This window comes from Lathyrus oleraceus, chromosome 3 (genome assembly GCF_024323335.1).
Source record: "Lathyrus oleraceus cultivar Zhongwan6 chromosome 3, CAAS_Psat_ZW6_1.0, whole genome shotgun sequence".
Lineage (NCBI taxonomy): Eukaryota > Viridiplantae > Streptophyta > Magnoliopsida > Fabales > Fabaceae > Lathyrus > Lathyrus oleraceus.
In genome coordinates this window covers 233,133,379-233,149,489 of record NC_066581.1, presented here as the reverse complement: position 1 = coordinate 233,149,489, position 16,111 = coordinate 233,133,379, and the positions used below count along the sequence as shown (strand labels likewise).

The window sequence follows — 16,111 nt, the reverse complement described above, 5'->3', positions numbered from 1 at the left end:
AATAATTTTATTTATATATATGTGTTAATATAAATTAATATAATTTATAAAAAATATAAATTCATAAATTAAAAAAAATAAAATAAAATAAAAAAAAATAACATATTTTAAAAAAAAAAAATTTATTTAAGGGTAGGCGCCACTCCTAGTGGCGACTTGCCCTACCCTTTAAGGGTAGGCGCCAACTAGGGTGGCGCCCATGTAGAGAACTAAGGCAAAAATTGCCCATTTTGGTAATTTTTTTGGAAAAAATTGGTATTTTTGAAATTTTTTTAAAAAATCTGATTATTTAAAAAAAAAATTCTAATGTTGGAGGATACCGCCTTTCAATATTAACGGCACAAAAATACAATTTTTTTGAAGATATATATAACACGGTTGTTAATGTGATGTTTTTATATGATATATGCTTTGATTATGTTAATAAAAATTAATAATAAAGATAGTCATAAAACATCTAATTTAAGTAAACAAATATAAATAGTTCATTCTTAATAAATAATATAAGCAATGCAAAATAATAGAAGGAATGTTGAGAGAGAGAGTTAATATGAAATAGCTTGGAACTATTATTAATTTCTTGGAAGCATGATAAACTTTAATAATCAATTGCTTAGGTGAGCAAGTTGATTAATCCTACATTTAAAATAGATATTTATTATCTTAACTTAACTCCTATTATAAAAGATAAATGCACGTAAGTAGAATTAAAAAAATAGACAAAAGAATTTAAAAGTGTTAGTCTAAACACTAATATCAAATAATAAATACATATTATTGAAAAATTAAAACATTATTAAAATCATATTATTTTTCAATTAATATATTCCAAAAATTATTTTTTATAAAATAAATTATTCAAAATAGCTTTAAATTTTAATAATTTTTAAAAAATTTAATATTTAAAAAATTAGAGTAAAATGATAAAATATCTTAAATAATATTTTATAAAAAATAATATAAACCAGTTGTTTATTTGACTTTCTTAAAATCATTTATAAATCTTTTAAACAAAAATATGTTATACTAATAAAAATCATTAATAACGAACCCATAAGAATTTCGGGTACAAATCATTTTGGTGTAATATTTGAGAGAAACAGTTTAATTTGAGAGAGAAACATTATAATAATCATGAAAAAAAAGAAATACTAGTACATATTTAAATCTAATAAGAAAAATCAATTGGCCAAATATGTATATAAAAAATTAGGAGCAAGATAATAGGCATTGTTTGGTCAAAATAAGCAATAAGCATTATTTTTATTGGATTACACTAATGGAAGAAGAAAGCACTTCGCACGCCACCGTAGAGTCCAACGCCAGTGACCGCATCAAGCTCAACGTTGGCGGTAAGCTCTTCGAGACAACGCTTTCTACTATCCGCTCCGACGGTCCAGACTCCCTTCTTTACGATCTTTCCAACCGCTCTTCCAACGACCCGAACCCGGTTTTCATAGACCGCGACCCAGAGATCTTCTCTGTTCTCCTCTCTCTCCTCCGCACTAACCACCTCCCTTCCACCGCCCTCCGCTTCTCCAAGCAAGAACTCGCCGACGAAGCCAACTTCTACGGCATTGACTCCCACCTCCGGGCCGCCACTTCTCCACCGCCCTTCTCTGGCATCGACGCCTCCATTGTCGGAACCGTTCGTCCCGCGTCAGAAGGCTTCCCTTCCACTTTCACCGCCGCCGACAACGGTTCCGTTTGGATCGCTCACGGTGGTCAACTCTCAAGCTACGACTGGAACCTAATCCACTCCGCAACGGTTCGCACTCACCTCGACGAGATCAAATCGATTTGCAGAGTCTGGCCAGAGATCGCGGCTGTCGGAACTTCTTCCGATGCCGGTTTACACTTCTACAACTTCTCCGGTAGCCGCCACGTAGGTTCAGTCCATTGGAGCGATCCGACGGATCCGCGAATCTTCAAAGCGCGTGTCAACGCTATAACCGCATCAGAGAATTCCGTTTTCGCCTCATTTGATTGTTCTCACAGGGAGAATTGCATCCTCGAGGTTGATAAGGCTAAGATCCAGATCGTGTCGCAATTAGGTCGACAATCGGGGAACCAGGCAAAGCACATGGTTCCCATGAAATTGACGTGGATACAGACCACCGGAGTGCTTGTAGGGAGCGCGGTCACCGGAGGAGCCTTTGGTTACTCCGGATACATTCGGTTGTGGGACCCTAGGTCCGGGGAGGTGGTTTGGGAAACACACGAACCCGGTGCGTCAGGTAGGAGCAGTAGGTTTGGGGATTCCTTTTCCGCTATAGAGGTTGATGTTGAGAAGTTGTTACTATTTAAGCTATGCTCGAAGTCCGGGGATTTAGCTATGGCAGATATGCGTCGTTTGGGCGATGATCCTTGGGTTTATTTGAAGGAGAAGAACCCTAGTTTATGGACAGATGGTGGTGATGGGAGTATTAGTAGTGTGGTGCATTGTTACAAGGAGCAAGTTTTTGTTGGGAGAGGTGGAGAGTTGGAGGTTTGGTCTAGGGTGCAAGAGGTGATAGAATGCGAGAGTGAGAGGGAGAGGGAGAGTGACGGCGAAGGAGTTTATAGGAGGAATTTTGTTGATAAGAGAGAGGACTCAGGGAAAGGAGTGATCAAGAAGATTGAAGGTGGTGGGGATAGGTTGTTTATTAGCAGAGAAGATGTTGAAGGTATTGAAGTATGGGAGAGTTCCCATTCTGCTGGAGCCATTTCTGTTTTGTGACCAATTGGGATAGGATTTGATAGGTAGGGCTGGGTTTGGTTACCTTGTTGTAAGGTTCTTCTTCCTCCATGAAAACTATGGAGTTGGTTAGTGTTCTGATTTTTGTGAATAGCCATAGTTTGATGCAGTTTTTATTACTATGTCTTGTTGATTTCATTTTCTTTACTGCATTAGCTCTAGTATCATGAATAAACCACAATGCGCCTCAAATGACTTTGTTATGATGTTCAAGATAAATTAACCTTTTGTGTCAAGTGTAAGACATTATTGACACTAACTTTATTTTACTTCTCTGTTTATCTTAATACTAACTTTCTGTATATTGTAATCATATCTGACTTAAATGTTAGAGAAGTTTGACTTGTGATTGACGGTAAACTTGATGATGGTTATCAACCATTCTGATTGACACATGAGAAAAATTAGTACTTTGTTAACAATTACTAGTTTGTCTTAATAGATTATTACTAGTGTTAAGTCCCAATCCTTCTATCCATTCTCTCCTACTATCACTTCAATTTTCTTCCTTTCCTTTGCAATGCAAGCCTCTCTGGTGGAAGCCTCAGCTTGAGCTCTCCTCGATTCAATGTTTTACTGGCTACTTCCAGAATTTGGAGCACCATTTGCTTTGGGTCCTATAATCTCCAACTTCAGGTAAACCCTCCATTACATATTTTATTAGTAGTAATTTCTCAATTGTTGATTGTTATTCGCACTGTATGGATTTTATCTTTCAAATATGTAATTACAATTACAAGCCATTTCAAATGATTTGTTGATCACCCTAGTCTGCAAGTAATAGATTGGAAATCTGCCTATTATGTTAATTAATTAAAATTTGCAATCCTGTTTTAGGTGGGATGTAAATAGGAAGAAGTTTTCAGCTTCATGATTTATGAATATCCCATGCTTTGTCAACTAGTTGATTGCTCATTTTTATCGTACATATATTTTTCATTTCCTTCAACAAGAAATTGTTTAACTAAATTTAACGTATATATGCAACTTTTTTCTTTTATTCTCATTAAAATCCAGAAACTCTACATATGATACCATTGTGGAAGTGTTACAGAACTTACAGCTCTATGAAAGAACAAAATAGAGGAAAGAGAATTATTCGTCGGTACAAATTTATTGATAGTGAAAAGAAAAATACTCAGGAAGCTACTCCCCTAATCACTGAAAATTCTCCAGTCAAACTAAACAGCAAAAGATCCTTTCTAAGGGAGTAGGAGTATCTATTTATAAGCATTCTTTACAAAGGGAAAAGAGAAAAGGATCTAAAGCAACTAAACGTAACTAACTCCTAATACAGGCAACTAACAGTAATTAACTCCTAATACTAAGGATAAACAGTCACTTATCATCCCTAGTAACTTACTCCCAACATCCCATTTTCTTATTACTTTTCCTATAATTTACACCTTCAGAGGTTGAGTTGATGTCCCATTACTATCATTAATAATATCATCTCTAGCAGAAAGTTTAGATGCTTATAAGTTCTAATAATGGACTGAATGGAGTTGGTTTAGTGAATGCATGCTAGGACTGCAAGTTGTTGAATGAAAGTGCAATCCTTAGTAGGGGATACTTGGTTCAATGACTTAGGAAAAGTAAATCTCTTAAGGGAGGTCTTATCATCCTGGCTGCTCTGTTGATTTTGAATAGTATAGCCTCCGATAGGAGGAAACTTGTGATTTCATCTAAAAACATTTCTAACAATTGATTGGTCAAAATGCAGGTAGAAGTCTTGATAAATATTGGTGAAGTCTTTTGGCACTCGGGCTTTCAGGTATAGATTTCGTGAGGCTTCTCAATTGTGTGCAGCTTAGGAATAACACCCTTCAGATGCCCCTATTCTTGGAGTTAAACTTGGATCTGGCAATAGTAGTTGTTGAACCTGGTTGCATTTCCCTTCGAGAGAATTTCTCACTTGACTATGAAAAAATTCTTATCAAATTATCAATACTACACTCCTTGAAGTAACTGCCTTGTCCTTAAGGCAGAGATCAGCAAGTTTCACTTTCTTGTTGCTGGCACTGCCTCGAGAATCATAGATTCAGGCCGTGGTACATCTATTTGAGGAGGCCAAGTTTCTGCCATATTACCCTCCAATGCACATATAGATGAAACAAATTGAAAGGGAAGGGCAACTTGATATTTTGTTCTACTAGATACTGAGCTTTCTTATTGGTATTGACTTGATATAAATCCAATCTTTTTGAAGTCATGTTAGAGGTGTTGAAAAATCAAAATCTAGACAGAAAAATATCTCTCAAATGTCGAGAATGATTCTTATTCAAAGAAAATATGACAAAGGCATAAATAGCTACTACAAAGGAAACAAACTGCAACCCACACATTTTACAAGCCTAGCAACGCTGAAGTGACTCAAATAAAGGAACAACTCAGTAACTGATGTAACACAACAAGTATCATTTCATTATCATTTCCTAACAATTAGGATTATTGACTCAGCACAATAAAACAACAAACTTGACTAAAACTACTCTTACAACCACCAATTATGCTCCATTTACTCAACATTTCCTCCCTTAAACTGAAATCGCTAAAAACAATAAGCTTACATTTGTAGTTGCTAATAACAATCAGTTTACATCTGTCATGTCATTTATTATTGTTAGCAATTGAATTCTTCACAATTCAATCAGAAAGTGGTTATTTTTCATGAGTAACATTTTTTAGTGCATAAAACATACATTTGGCTAAAGGTCAGCGCAAGATGATTTAAATTACAAAGTTTATGATTGAAATTAAAAAATTGAAGCAAGCACGATTCCAATCATGCAAGTTTTGTATTCGAATTGAAATTGAATCCGGATTAAGGTTCAATTGGTTAAATCGGTTAAATTTATGATCAAACCGTTTTTAAATAAATTAATAATATTATCCAAATCATAATAGTTATTTTAAAAATTCATTACAAAATCAATACGACAATATTAATAATATATATAATAACACATTTATACACTTAATTGCTACATTTATTTAAGAATAATTTAAATAAATTAAAGAATTAAGATAAAATAAGTTAAATTAATTTAAATCAAAATTAAAATAATAAAACATAATAATTAAGATAAAATTTAAATAATTAAGAACATCTAAATTAAATAAAATAGAATTAAAAAAATAAATAAGACAACATACTTAATTGAACAATAATAAGCGAATTTGAGTTGAACGACGACATACAAGGAATTGTTTTTTGTAATTGAGGAATGTTTTAAGTTTTGATATTGATATATTAATTTTTTTAATTTTTTTTTTTAAAATAAATGACCAACTTTATGCATTTTTTTTGAACCTAACAGTTTTATAAAATCGGCTCCGATTATTTGGTTCAAACAATTTTAAACGGTTGAGTCTGGTTTTTTCGGTTTTGATCCACTAGCGATTTTAAAAGGTTACCCAAATCAGATTCAACTTTGGTTATCGGTTCAACCGGTTGAACCGACTGGTTTAGTCCGATTTTTAAAACATTGGTTTCAAGAAAAATGATTTGAATCATGAGAACCCTTGAGTTGAATCACAAGAACCCTTGAATTGAATCACATGCAAGTTTAAGGATTTGAAATTGGGTGTTGGAAACGTGATTCAAGTCACACTCTTGCTTGACTTGACTGTGAAGGATTTTGATTCAAACCTTTGCCTGGTTTGATTCAAAACAAACATAAAATTTTGGTTCTTGAAATGGTTTTTAGGAACGTAATTCGAACCATAATTGAGTGTGATTCAAATTCAATGACTAGAATCATAATTTGAATAAAACAACCAAGTTATGAGTTCTTCATCTCTTGATTCAAATCATTCTCTCGTTATATTCAAACCATTCATTTTGTCTTTGACTCGAATTAAATGGTCATTTTTTACATTATTTTTGTGTCTTATCTCTAGCCTATATATAAACTCTTTCTCTCTATAATTTTGAAATAAACTTTTGGTGTTCATCATTCATACAAAAATCTCTCTCATAAAAACTTTGAAGAAAAATCTTTTTAAGTGTTAATCTCTTGAGTGAGAGAAGTGTTTATGTGAGATTTTCTGAAAATTCATCTTCAACCTCAAACAAAAATACCAGAGACATGTGTTTCTCAACTATTGGAGATAGTGTGAGTTCTTTTTGTGAGGTTATTCATTAGATATTCTAATGTTTTTTTGAATATTTTTCAGATAACATAACTAGGTTGTGAATTTCTAGAAATTAAGTTCCAATGAAAAAAAAAGAAGAAGTCTTCTCCAAATAATTTTGGAGTGTCTAACATCCGTCAATAAATCAAAACTTGGATAAGGGAATCCTGATAGAATCAAGCAGAGATTGTCACAAACACGACATTGGAGTACATTGAGGATCTATGTGAAGTGTATCTACTAAAGATCGTGCATTTTAAACTTGTTGCATCATTGTGAGATGTGTGCAATTGAAGAAAAATTCAAAAATATAAGTGTTTAGCTTGGTAGTTAGTTCTAAGTATTTCAACTTTGATATGTGATTATCATATGCACAAAAGGACAATATATTAAAATTTATAGTCGAAGACAAGTATAATTTCCAATGGCTTACCATTGGAGATTGAATTAAGTGCAAGCAAGGATACACCAAACTAATATAAATCTCGATATACTATCTCTTTTACTCAATCTCTTTATTTTAAATATTTGCATGTTTAGCTTTATTTTTATTTCTTAGATTTCATGTTTTTTGATTAATATCGACTTATTGGTTTAAGCGTAGGACTATATTAGATATCATCTTCTGATTATATTAGTAAATTTTAATCTTAGATTGCTTCTCTTAGTTAATCAGTTAAATTTAAACATCTCTATTTGAATTTGCTTAGATTAACTATCACAATGTTGTTCAGTTAATTCATCATTGGTTTGCATTCCTTTAAAATTCATCTGAACATTAATCTATTAAGCATAATCTCTTCTTAAAAGTTTTTCAAATTTTTGCTGTCAAACTCTGATTTTCAAAATAATTTTTAAGAAGGTAAAGTTTGACTCAACCCCCTTCTAGACTACTATACATCCATATTCAACCAACAAGTGGCATCTAGAGCATATTTAACCTCCATTTGATAGATGTATCAATTGTTTCTATTCGCAATGCCAACAAGTAACCAATAGTTTCGATTCTAGCAATCAGTGCAAATACCTCTTTAAAGTCCATACCTTCTCTTTGCAAGAATCTCTTTGCAACTAATCGAGACTTATGCTTGATTATTTCACCCTTGGGATTTGTCTTCACTTTGAACACCCATCTTACACCAATTGGCTTCTTTCTATTCGATAGATCAACCAACTCCCAAGTCTTGTTCTTCTCAATGGATTCCAGCTTCTCCTTCACAGCAAAAATCCATTTTGGACCATTCAAGGCTTCTTCTATTTTAACAGATTCAAGTTCAACCATAAGTGCAAAATGGACGAAATCACCATCATTATCGATTTTGTTGTCTCGAAAAGACTCACAATCTCAGAGTCTTGGAGGGAAACCTCTTTGCCTTGTTAATATTCTCACATTCTCTTCAATTCGGGCTTTGACGGGGGCTGTTTATGCACTCTCTAGTTCTACATAAACTAATTTGACATTGTTATAACCAGTTACAGGCTGCTGCAACTCCTTGATTTCGTAAAAAATGACGCATCGACTGATCACAATCCTTCTGTTTCCTGCATCATACAACTTGTAACCACCAATTGGAATGATACCCTACAAGTATCATCATTTCTCCCTTATCATCCAACTTTTTTCTAAGCTGCCTCGGAACATGTTGATTCATTACGAAACCGAAAACTCTCAAGTGATCTAGCAAAGTCTATTTCTCAATTATGACTACTTTGTAAAAGTGAAAAACATGGTGATTGAGTTCAAACTTCTGTTCCGAATCTTGATTGGTTGCATGATTCCAAGAGAAGGGAATACTAATCAAATCTCTTGGGATCACAAGCATTTTATCTAGTTTTTGGTTGAAGATGTATGCAGAAAGGTCGATCTTCTCCATGTTGACCAAAAACTAGATAAAATGCTTGTGATCCCCAAGAGATTTGATTAATATTCCCTTCTCTTGGACAATCTTGACGTTATTCATGATTATATCAAGATGGATAGGGAAGAGACTGAAGTCATTTTAACATTGAAGGACATTCCAGAAGCTCCTGAAGGTAGCGTGTACAAGCCTTCAAGAAAAAGGAAGCATACTTTTTTGAATCTGAGAAGGTGGTTCAAAAGCCACATAAGAAGAAGGTTGTACATCAGACAAAAGTTCAGAAGAAGGTTCAAGAAGTGGCCTCTACAATTGTCTTGGTACCTACCAAGACAAGGAGTAGAGCCACTGACAAAACTCCTCTGAAAGAAACCACTTATGATCTGTTTGTGTTTGTAAAGAAGACGAACTTGGGGAATATGGTGCTGTCAGAAGATGATGATGAAGAAGAAGACGAACAACCTCTGGTCAAGAGGACCAAGGTTGTGAAAAATGTTGCTCAGAACTGTAAGTTGTAAATGCGCCTAAGAGGGGGGGGGGGGGGGGGGGTGAATTAGGTGGTTAAAAATTCTTCGATCTTGTTTCCGGTTCTTGGTTATTTTTTTTGTTTAAGTGCGGAAAAATAAATTGCGGAAAGTAAAAAGACACCGGAAATTATAGTGGTTCCCTTCACAATCCGAAGGTACATCCACTCCCCTTTCGACACGAAAGAGATTTCACTATAGTTAGAATTATTGTACAGCCTACTCACACCAACGGTGATGCTTACTATCTAACCTATAGGTAAACAAGTGTATGAAGAACAATCCTCTTCAACACCAACCCTTGTGTCCAACAATCCTGGATCACAAGTCAAACAGAAATAAATCTTCTTTGATGATTTGAATAATGTAGTACTATCAATCTTCTCTTGATTGATCTTCTCCTTATGTAACAATCACTTTAATAATGTACAAGCAATTGTTCAAGTGTATGATGAAAGTTAGATGAATAATATATGAAAGTTTGATGCACAAGTTTCACACTTTTGAAAGTTTTATGAACACTTTGTGAAAATGAATATTTTATGTAAATGATTGTTTTTGAAGTTTTATGCAAAGGAGGTATTTTTTAAAATTCTGACATTATGATATTTATATATTGCTAAAACATCTCTACAAATAGGTATCAATGATGAGGGGATGCCATGATTCATTTGAAAAAAGTCGATGCAAATTACGGCGGTTCAAAACGCCATAATTTTCCAACGTGCAGAAAATATTCAAATATTCAAATTTCAAAAGTAAAAAAACTGCTTCAAAACGATGCAAAATACGGCGGTTCAAAACGCCATAATTTACCAACAACTGCATGTTTAAAAAAAACTATTTCAAAACAATTCTTTAAAAGCATGAAACTTATGGCATATATTTTCTAACACCCTTAAACTTATATAGCATGCATGAGACACTTTTGAACACTTGCATAAACATTATCAAGAGATGAATGTTATACCTTTGATCAATCCAAGATAAATCTTCAAGACTTTAAATAAATATGAAATCTTGTTCTCGCTTCAATGTCTTGATCCATTCCCTTTTTGAGCATGCATAACATCTTGAATGAATAATATTGTCTTCATCAAAACCATTTAGAGGCTTGCCTTCACATTCTCCCCCTTTTTGATGATGACAACCCAATTTTGAAAGTCTGCTCTATTTTTGTTTCTCTAACACAAAAGGCTCCCCCTTGATCAATGCTCCCCCTAAATTCATGATTTTTAGAGAGTCTTTTCTAGCTGCACTTTGTTAGAGAAAAACAAACACAAACACCTATTTCTTCTCCCCCTTTGTCATTAGCAAAAAGGATGGGAAAAGACTTGAAATATGTAAAGAATTCATGAAAAATTAAGAATAAAACAAAATAATAATGTTTACCTATGAGTTTTACCTCATGAGAGACTTCATCAAATAATTATTCTTGCCGAAACATGATTTTGAAGTCTTTGTTACAAAGTTGATTTATACTTGGAAGATTATGCTTTAGTTTAGTTTGTCAACTTAAAGTATATCTTCAATTGGATGTGAAAGTTAGTTCTTTAACTTTGCCAATGCCAAGAATTCTTCCTTTAAGGTATTCCCCATATGTGAAATAACCCTTGGACTTTGGAACTAGATTTGAAAGTTAGTTTATGCCTCCCATCAAAAACTTAGAACAACCACTTTATCAATAAAGCATAGATTTTGAAGTGGTCTCCAAGTAAACCTACAAAACAATTAAGTTTTATTTGGTACCCAATGTGCTTTGGGTCCATGATAGTTAGTTCCTTTCTTAACCCATACATAATGGCCTTGAGCAACACTAAAGTTTCTAACATAACAAGCATTAGGTGTGTGGCCTTTGATTCCACAATAAAAACAAGTAGTTTGAAAATGACTTCTATATCTAGGAACATAATTCTTCTTCTTAGCAATCATTTCCTTTTTATGACTTTGATGCATACTTTTAGAATTGTTTACTTTCTCTTTAACAACTTGTTCACTTGCTTTAACAAAAATGGTCTCATTTGTGCTTGGTTTGGAAAACTTAGAATATCCTAATCCACTTTTATCATTAGAATACCTTTGGTGCTTAAGAATTTCCTCCAAGCCAATTTGACCTTTTTCATATCTTTCTAAAACTCTTTTAAGTTGAACAATTTGAAAAGATAAAGACTCATAATTCTTACATACAAGACTTTGTTTTTCATCCATCAACTTTTGTTTTTCACTTTCAATATATTTTTCCAAAGCAATATTTTTTTCTTCTAATGATGAAATTTGTTTCTTTTGGGATGAAATGGTTTTGTATAGAATTTTGCATTCACTTAAAAGTTCATCAATTGCTCCTTGAGCATCATTATCAAAAATTAAAAAGTTACTACTAACCTCATCGCCTTCATCGTCGGAATGATGTGATGCCATCAATGCTAGATTTGTGCTTTGATCACTATCGGAATCCGATGAAGAACTTATTTCATTGTCATCCCAAGCAATGTAGGCCTTCTTATTGTAATCCTTCTTTCCTTTGTTGTTACGATTCTTTGCGAGTTTGGGACATTCCGGTTTGACGTGGCCTTGTTTTCCACATTCATAGCATGTAATGTCTTCATTGGATGTTGATGATTCTCTTTCTTTGTTCTTTGAGAACTTATTTCTTCTTGTGTAACTAGAGTTTCCAATATTACTTTCTGCACCAAAATATTTTCCTAGTCTTTTTACAAGACGCATAAAGTTTTCGTCCTCTTCGGGATTGTCTTCTCTCTTCACAACTTTAGAATCAACTTTTAAGGCAATGCTCTTGGATTTCTTCTCTTGGACCTCATGTTTCTCCAATAGTCCAAGTTCCGTCTCATATTCTTGAAGCTTTCCGAATAAAGTAGCGGATGTCATTGTTGATAAACTTTTCTTTTCGGAAAACGCCGTTACTTTGGGTTGCCATTCTCTTGTTAAAGACCTAAGCACTTTAAGATTAAGTTCATAATTAGTTAGTGTCTTACCAAGTGCTTTCAAGTGATTTGTCAAATGCACGAATTTTTTTGCAAGTCGAGGATTGATTCTCTCGGTTGCATTCGGAATAACTCGTACTCTTGACTTAACGTGTTCAATCTAGATCTCTTGACTTCGGCCGTTCCTTCGTGAGTTTCTACAAGAGTATCCCATATTTCCTTTGACGTTGTACATGTTGAGACGCGGAAGAATTCATCCATTCCAAGTGCACTTTGTAAAATATTAATTGCCTTTTTATCATAGAGAACCCTTTTCTTATCATCATCATCCCATAGTTTTAGGCTTTGATGAGCCGACGCCGTTAACAACCGTTGTAGGAACAAAAGGACCATTTTGAACCGCCTCCCATATGTCACTTCCTTGTGCTTCTAAATGTGCCTTCATACGGATTTTCCAAAAGTCGAAATATTGACCGGAAAACAAAGGAGGATTGTTACTACTACCACCATCTTTAAATACACGATCATTGTTTGCGAAAGCCATCTGAATCTTTAGGAACAAGTTACCTAAAACTTGCTCTGATGCCAATTGTAAGTTGTAAATGCGTCTAAGAGGGGGGGGGGGGGTGAATTAGGTGGTTAAAAATTCTTCGATCTTGTTTCCGATTCTTGGTTATTTTTTTTGTTTAAGTGCGGAAAAATAAATTGCGGAAAGTAAAAAGACACCGGAAATTATAGTGGTTCCCTTCACAATCCGAAGGTACATCCACTCCCCTTTCGACACGAAAGAGATTTCACTATAGTTAGAATTATTGTACAGCCTACTCACACCAACGGTGATGCTTACTATCTAACCTATAGGTAAACAAGTGTATGAAGAACAATCCTCTTCAACACCAACCCTTGTGTCCAACAATCCTGGATCACAAGTCAAACAGAAATAAATCTTCTTTGATGATTTGAATAAAGTGTAGTACTATCAATCTTCTCTTGATTGATCTTCTCCTTATGTAACAATCACTTTAATAATGTACAAGCAATTGCTCAAGTGTATGATGAAAGTTAGATGAATAATATATGAAAGTTTGATGCACAAGTTTCACACTTTTGAAAGTTTTATGAACACTTTGTGAAAATGAATATTTTATGTAAATGATTGTTTTTGAAGTTTTATGCAAAGGAGGTATTTTTTAAAATTCTGACATTATGATGTTTATATATTGCTAAAACATCTCTACAAATAGGTATCAATGATGAGGGGATGCCATGATTCATTTGAAAAAAGTCGATGCAAATTACGGCGGTTCAAAACGCCATAATTTTCCAACGTGCAGAAAATATTCAAATATTCAAATATCAAAAGTAAAAAAACTGCTTCAAAACGATGCAAATTACGGCGGTTCAAAACGCCATAATTTACCAACAACTGCATGTTTAAAAAAAACTATTTCAAAACAATTCTTTAAAAGCATGAAACTTATGGCATATATTTTCTAACACCCTTAAACTTATATAGCATGCATGAGACACTTTTGAACACTTGCATAAACATTATCAAGAGATGAATGTTATACCTTTGATCAATCCAAGATAAATCTTCAAGACTTTAAATAATATGAAATCTTGTTCTCGCTTCAATGTCTTGATCCATTCCCTTTTTGAGCATGCATAACATCTTGAATGAATAATGTTGTCTTCATCAAAAACATTTAGAGGCTTGCCTTCACAAGAACATCCCTATAAAAGATGTTCAAGAAGGAGCCAAATTGAGCATCTGCTCAGCTCAATTAGAGATGCTCAATTAGGCTATGGTAAAACCTTATATTGCTGAAGTTCTGTTGAAGCAAGTAAGAGATGAAGTGGAAGAAAAAGCAGTGTTGAAAGAGGCCAAGGGTCTTTTTGATTTTGGAACTCTTATTATGTCATAATAAGCTACTAAGTATTAAGGAAAAAGAGAAACCTGCTTCAGATGCTGCAGAGATTGTGCCCACATGTAATTATCTGAATTCTATCTTAGATAATATCTAAAATTCTTCCAGTTCACCTCTTATGACCAAATAACCAACCCTAACACCACTAAACTCTCTACACCCTAATCAGAACATACACCATTACCAAAACATGACCAAAACCTATTTATGAGTCATATCACACTATCTCCTCAACCAACCCATGAATCAGATTCTCCCAACATTGGTCAGATGCTAAAGGACTTTTCTCAACAAGAAATTGTCCTAATAGTATATATCCTAGAAGAACTTTCTAATCACCTAGCTGGTGAGTTACCATTTGCACAAAACCATCTAACATGTATATCTGATTATGAACAACCCCAACCTATAAATATCATGTTTAAACCCCCTGTTGAGGTATCCCGTGCTAAGTCTTCAAGAACAAGCTCAAGTTCTGATTATAATGAATCAAACTTCATCCCTCTTAAAGCCATACCTCTCCGAACCATTCTTCTTGAAACCACGCCCTCTATTGAGCCTAACCTTGTTCAGTCTGAAATCCTAGTTCAATCTGAAACTGAACAAGTGTTAATAGAAGAGCAACCAATACTAGAACCACAAAACCTACCTGAACATGAACAAGAAATCCCAACCCAAACCATACCTGAACCTCAACTAAACCTTGTCCAACATCAACCTGATATTCAAAATGACCTTGAACAAGTCCCTCAGAACCAACCTCAACTAGAAACTACACATGACCAAACGGTACCAGAAACACACCTTGACCAACAAACTCAACCACCTGACCATCACCCTCACCCTTTAGGGAAACAAATGTTATATCAGAAACCGACACAATAGATCTACCTACTCCCTCTACACCTCACATCTCTCTAAACCTAAACATTTCACTTCACATAAAATACCAAACGGAAGAGTTTAAGACTGTTATTTTTTATAGAGTTCAAAATATGGTTTTTGAGAGACTCATTGCTTATGATCCCATAACATATGCAGCTAAATGGGACACTCTCAAAACCTCTATGGATACAGTGTTGCATAATCTAAAGTCTTTTCTCATCTGAGTTTGTAGCTTCTTCTAGTCAGAAGCATGACCACTTGAAGGAGAAATTGGCTTTTGTTGCTTCTAAACAAGAAGACATGGATGTTCAGTTGAAGACAGTGATTGCAAGGCAAAATGACATGGGTTCTGATCTCAAGGCTATCGTGGAGCTTCTGGAGCAAAAACCTCAGGCTTTAGGATTTAGCAAACCCTTTATTTTGTCTTTTCACTTATTTTTATTTGTTTTCTCAATATGACTCTTCTTCTTTGGTTGAATGAAATATTTTTCTTTAGTATCTTTTCTATTTCCTTATTTTGTTTTTGTTGATGACAAAAGGGGAGTAGATATATAAGTATTTAAGCCCCTGAATCTGACAATTATTATCTTGCTTAAATTCTGAAAATCTTTTATTTGTGATTTAATGTTTTAAATTTAATTAAGATGGATATAACTTAGGGCGGACTTACAAACCTCGCCTTTAGACTATTAAACTCAGGGGGGGCTTCCAAACCTCAAAACCTGAAGTCAACTTGTTAATTAAATTATCAACCATTGTTCTTAAATATTTGTGTTTGTCATCATCAAAAAGGGGGAGATTGTTGAAACAAAATCGGTTTGTCTCATATCCCTTAGGTTTTGATGATAACAGAGTATTTAAAGAACAATTGGATATACTAATATTTTTTCAAGTGTACATGACTATAGACTAAAATTTTATGAACAATTCTAGTATTGGTTCTGACTTTGAACATCTAAAGAGAAGCTTAAAGTCCAAAATATCATGGATCAGAATCTGAAGACCAGACTCTAAAGAAGTCAACTTCTGAAGGTCAAAATATGGAGGAGTCAACATCTAAAGATCAGAGTCTAATGAAGTTTGGCTCTGTTGATTTGAA

The 16,111-nt window shown here is 34.0% G+C and overlaps 2 protein-coding genes across 2 annotated transcripts; one reads left to right on the top strand and one right to left on the bottom strand.

Annotated features, from left to right (window-relative positions):
* Nucleotides 1-1,193: 1,193 nt before the first annotated feature.
* Nucleotides 1,194-4,949, top strand: LOC127126524 (protein ENDOPLASMIC RETICULUM-ARRESTED PEN3). Its single transcript, XM_051055459.1, has 3 exons — nucleotides 1,194-2,805; nucleotides 3,265-3,373; nucleotides 4,461-4,949. Exon 1 carries the CDS (start codon nucleotides 1,280-1,282, stop codon nucleotides 2,717-2,719), a length of 1,440 nt encoding a protein of 479 aa, XP_050911416.1. The 5' UTR covers nucleotides 1,194-1,279; the 3' UTR covers nucleotides 2,720-2,805; nucleotides 3,265-3,373; nucleotides 4,461-4,949.
* Nucleotides 4,950-7,799: 2,850 nt separating this feature from the next.
* Nucleotides 7,800-8,156, bottom strand: LOC127130601 (uncharacterized mitochondrial protein AtMg00820-like). The gene has a single exon (XM_051059582.1). The coding sequence runs from the start codon at nucleotides 8,154-8,156 to the stop codon at nucleotides 7,800-7,802; it is 357 nt and encodes a 118-aa protein (XP_050915539.1).
* Nucleotides 8,157-16,111: the final 7,955 nt, after the last annotated feature.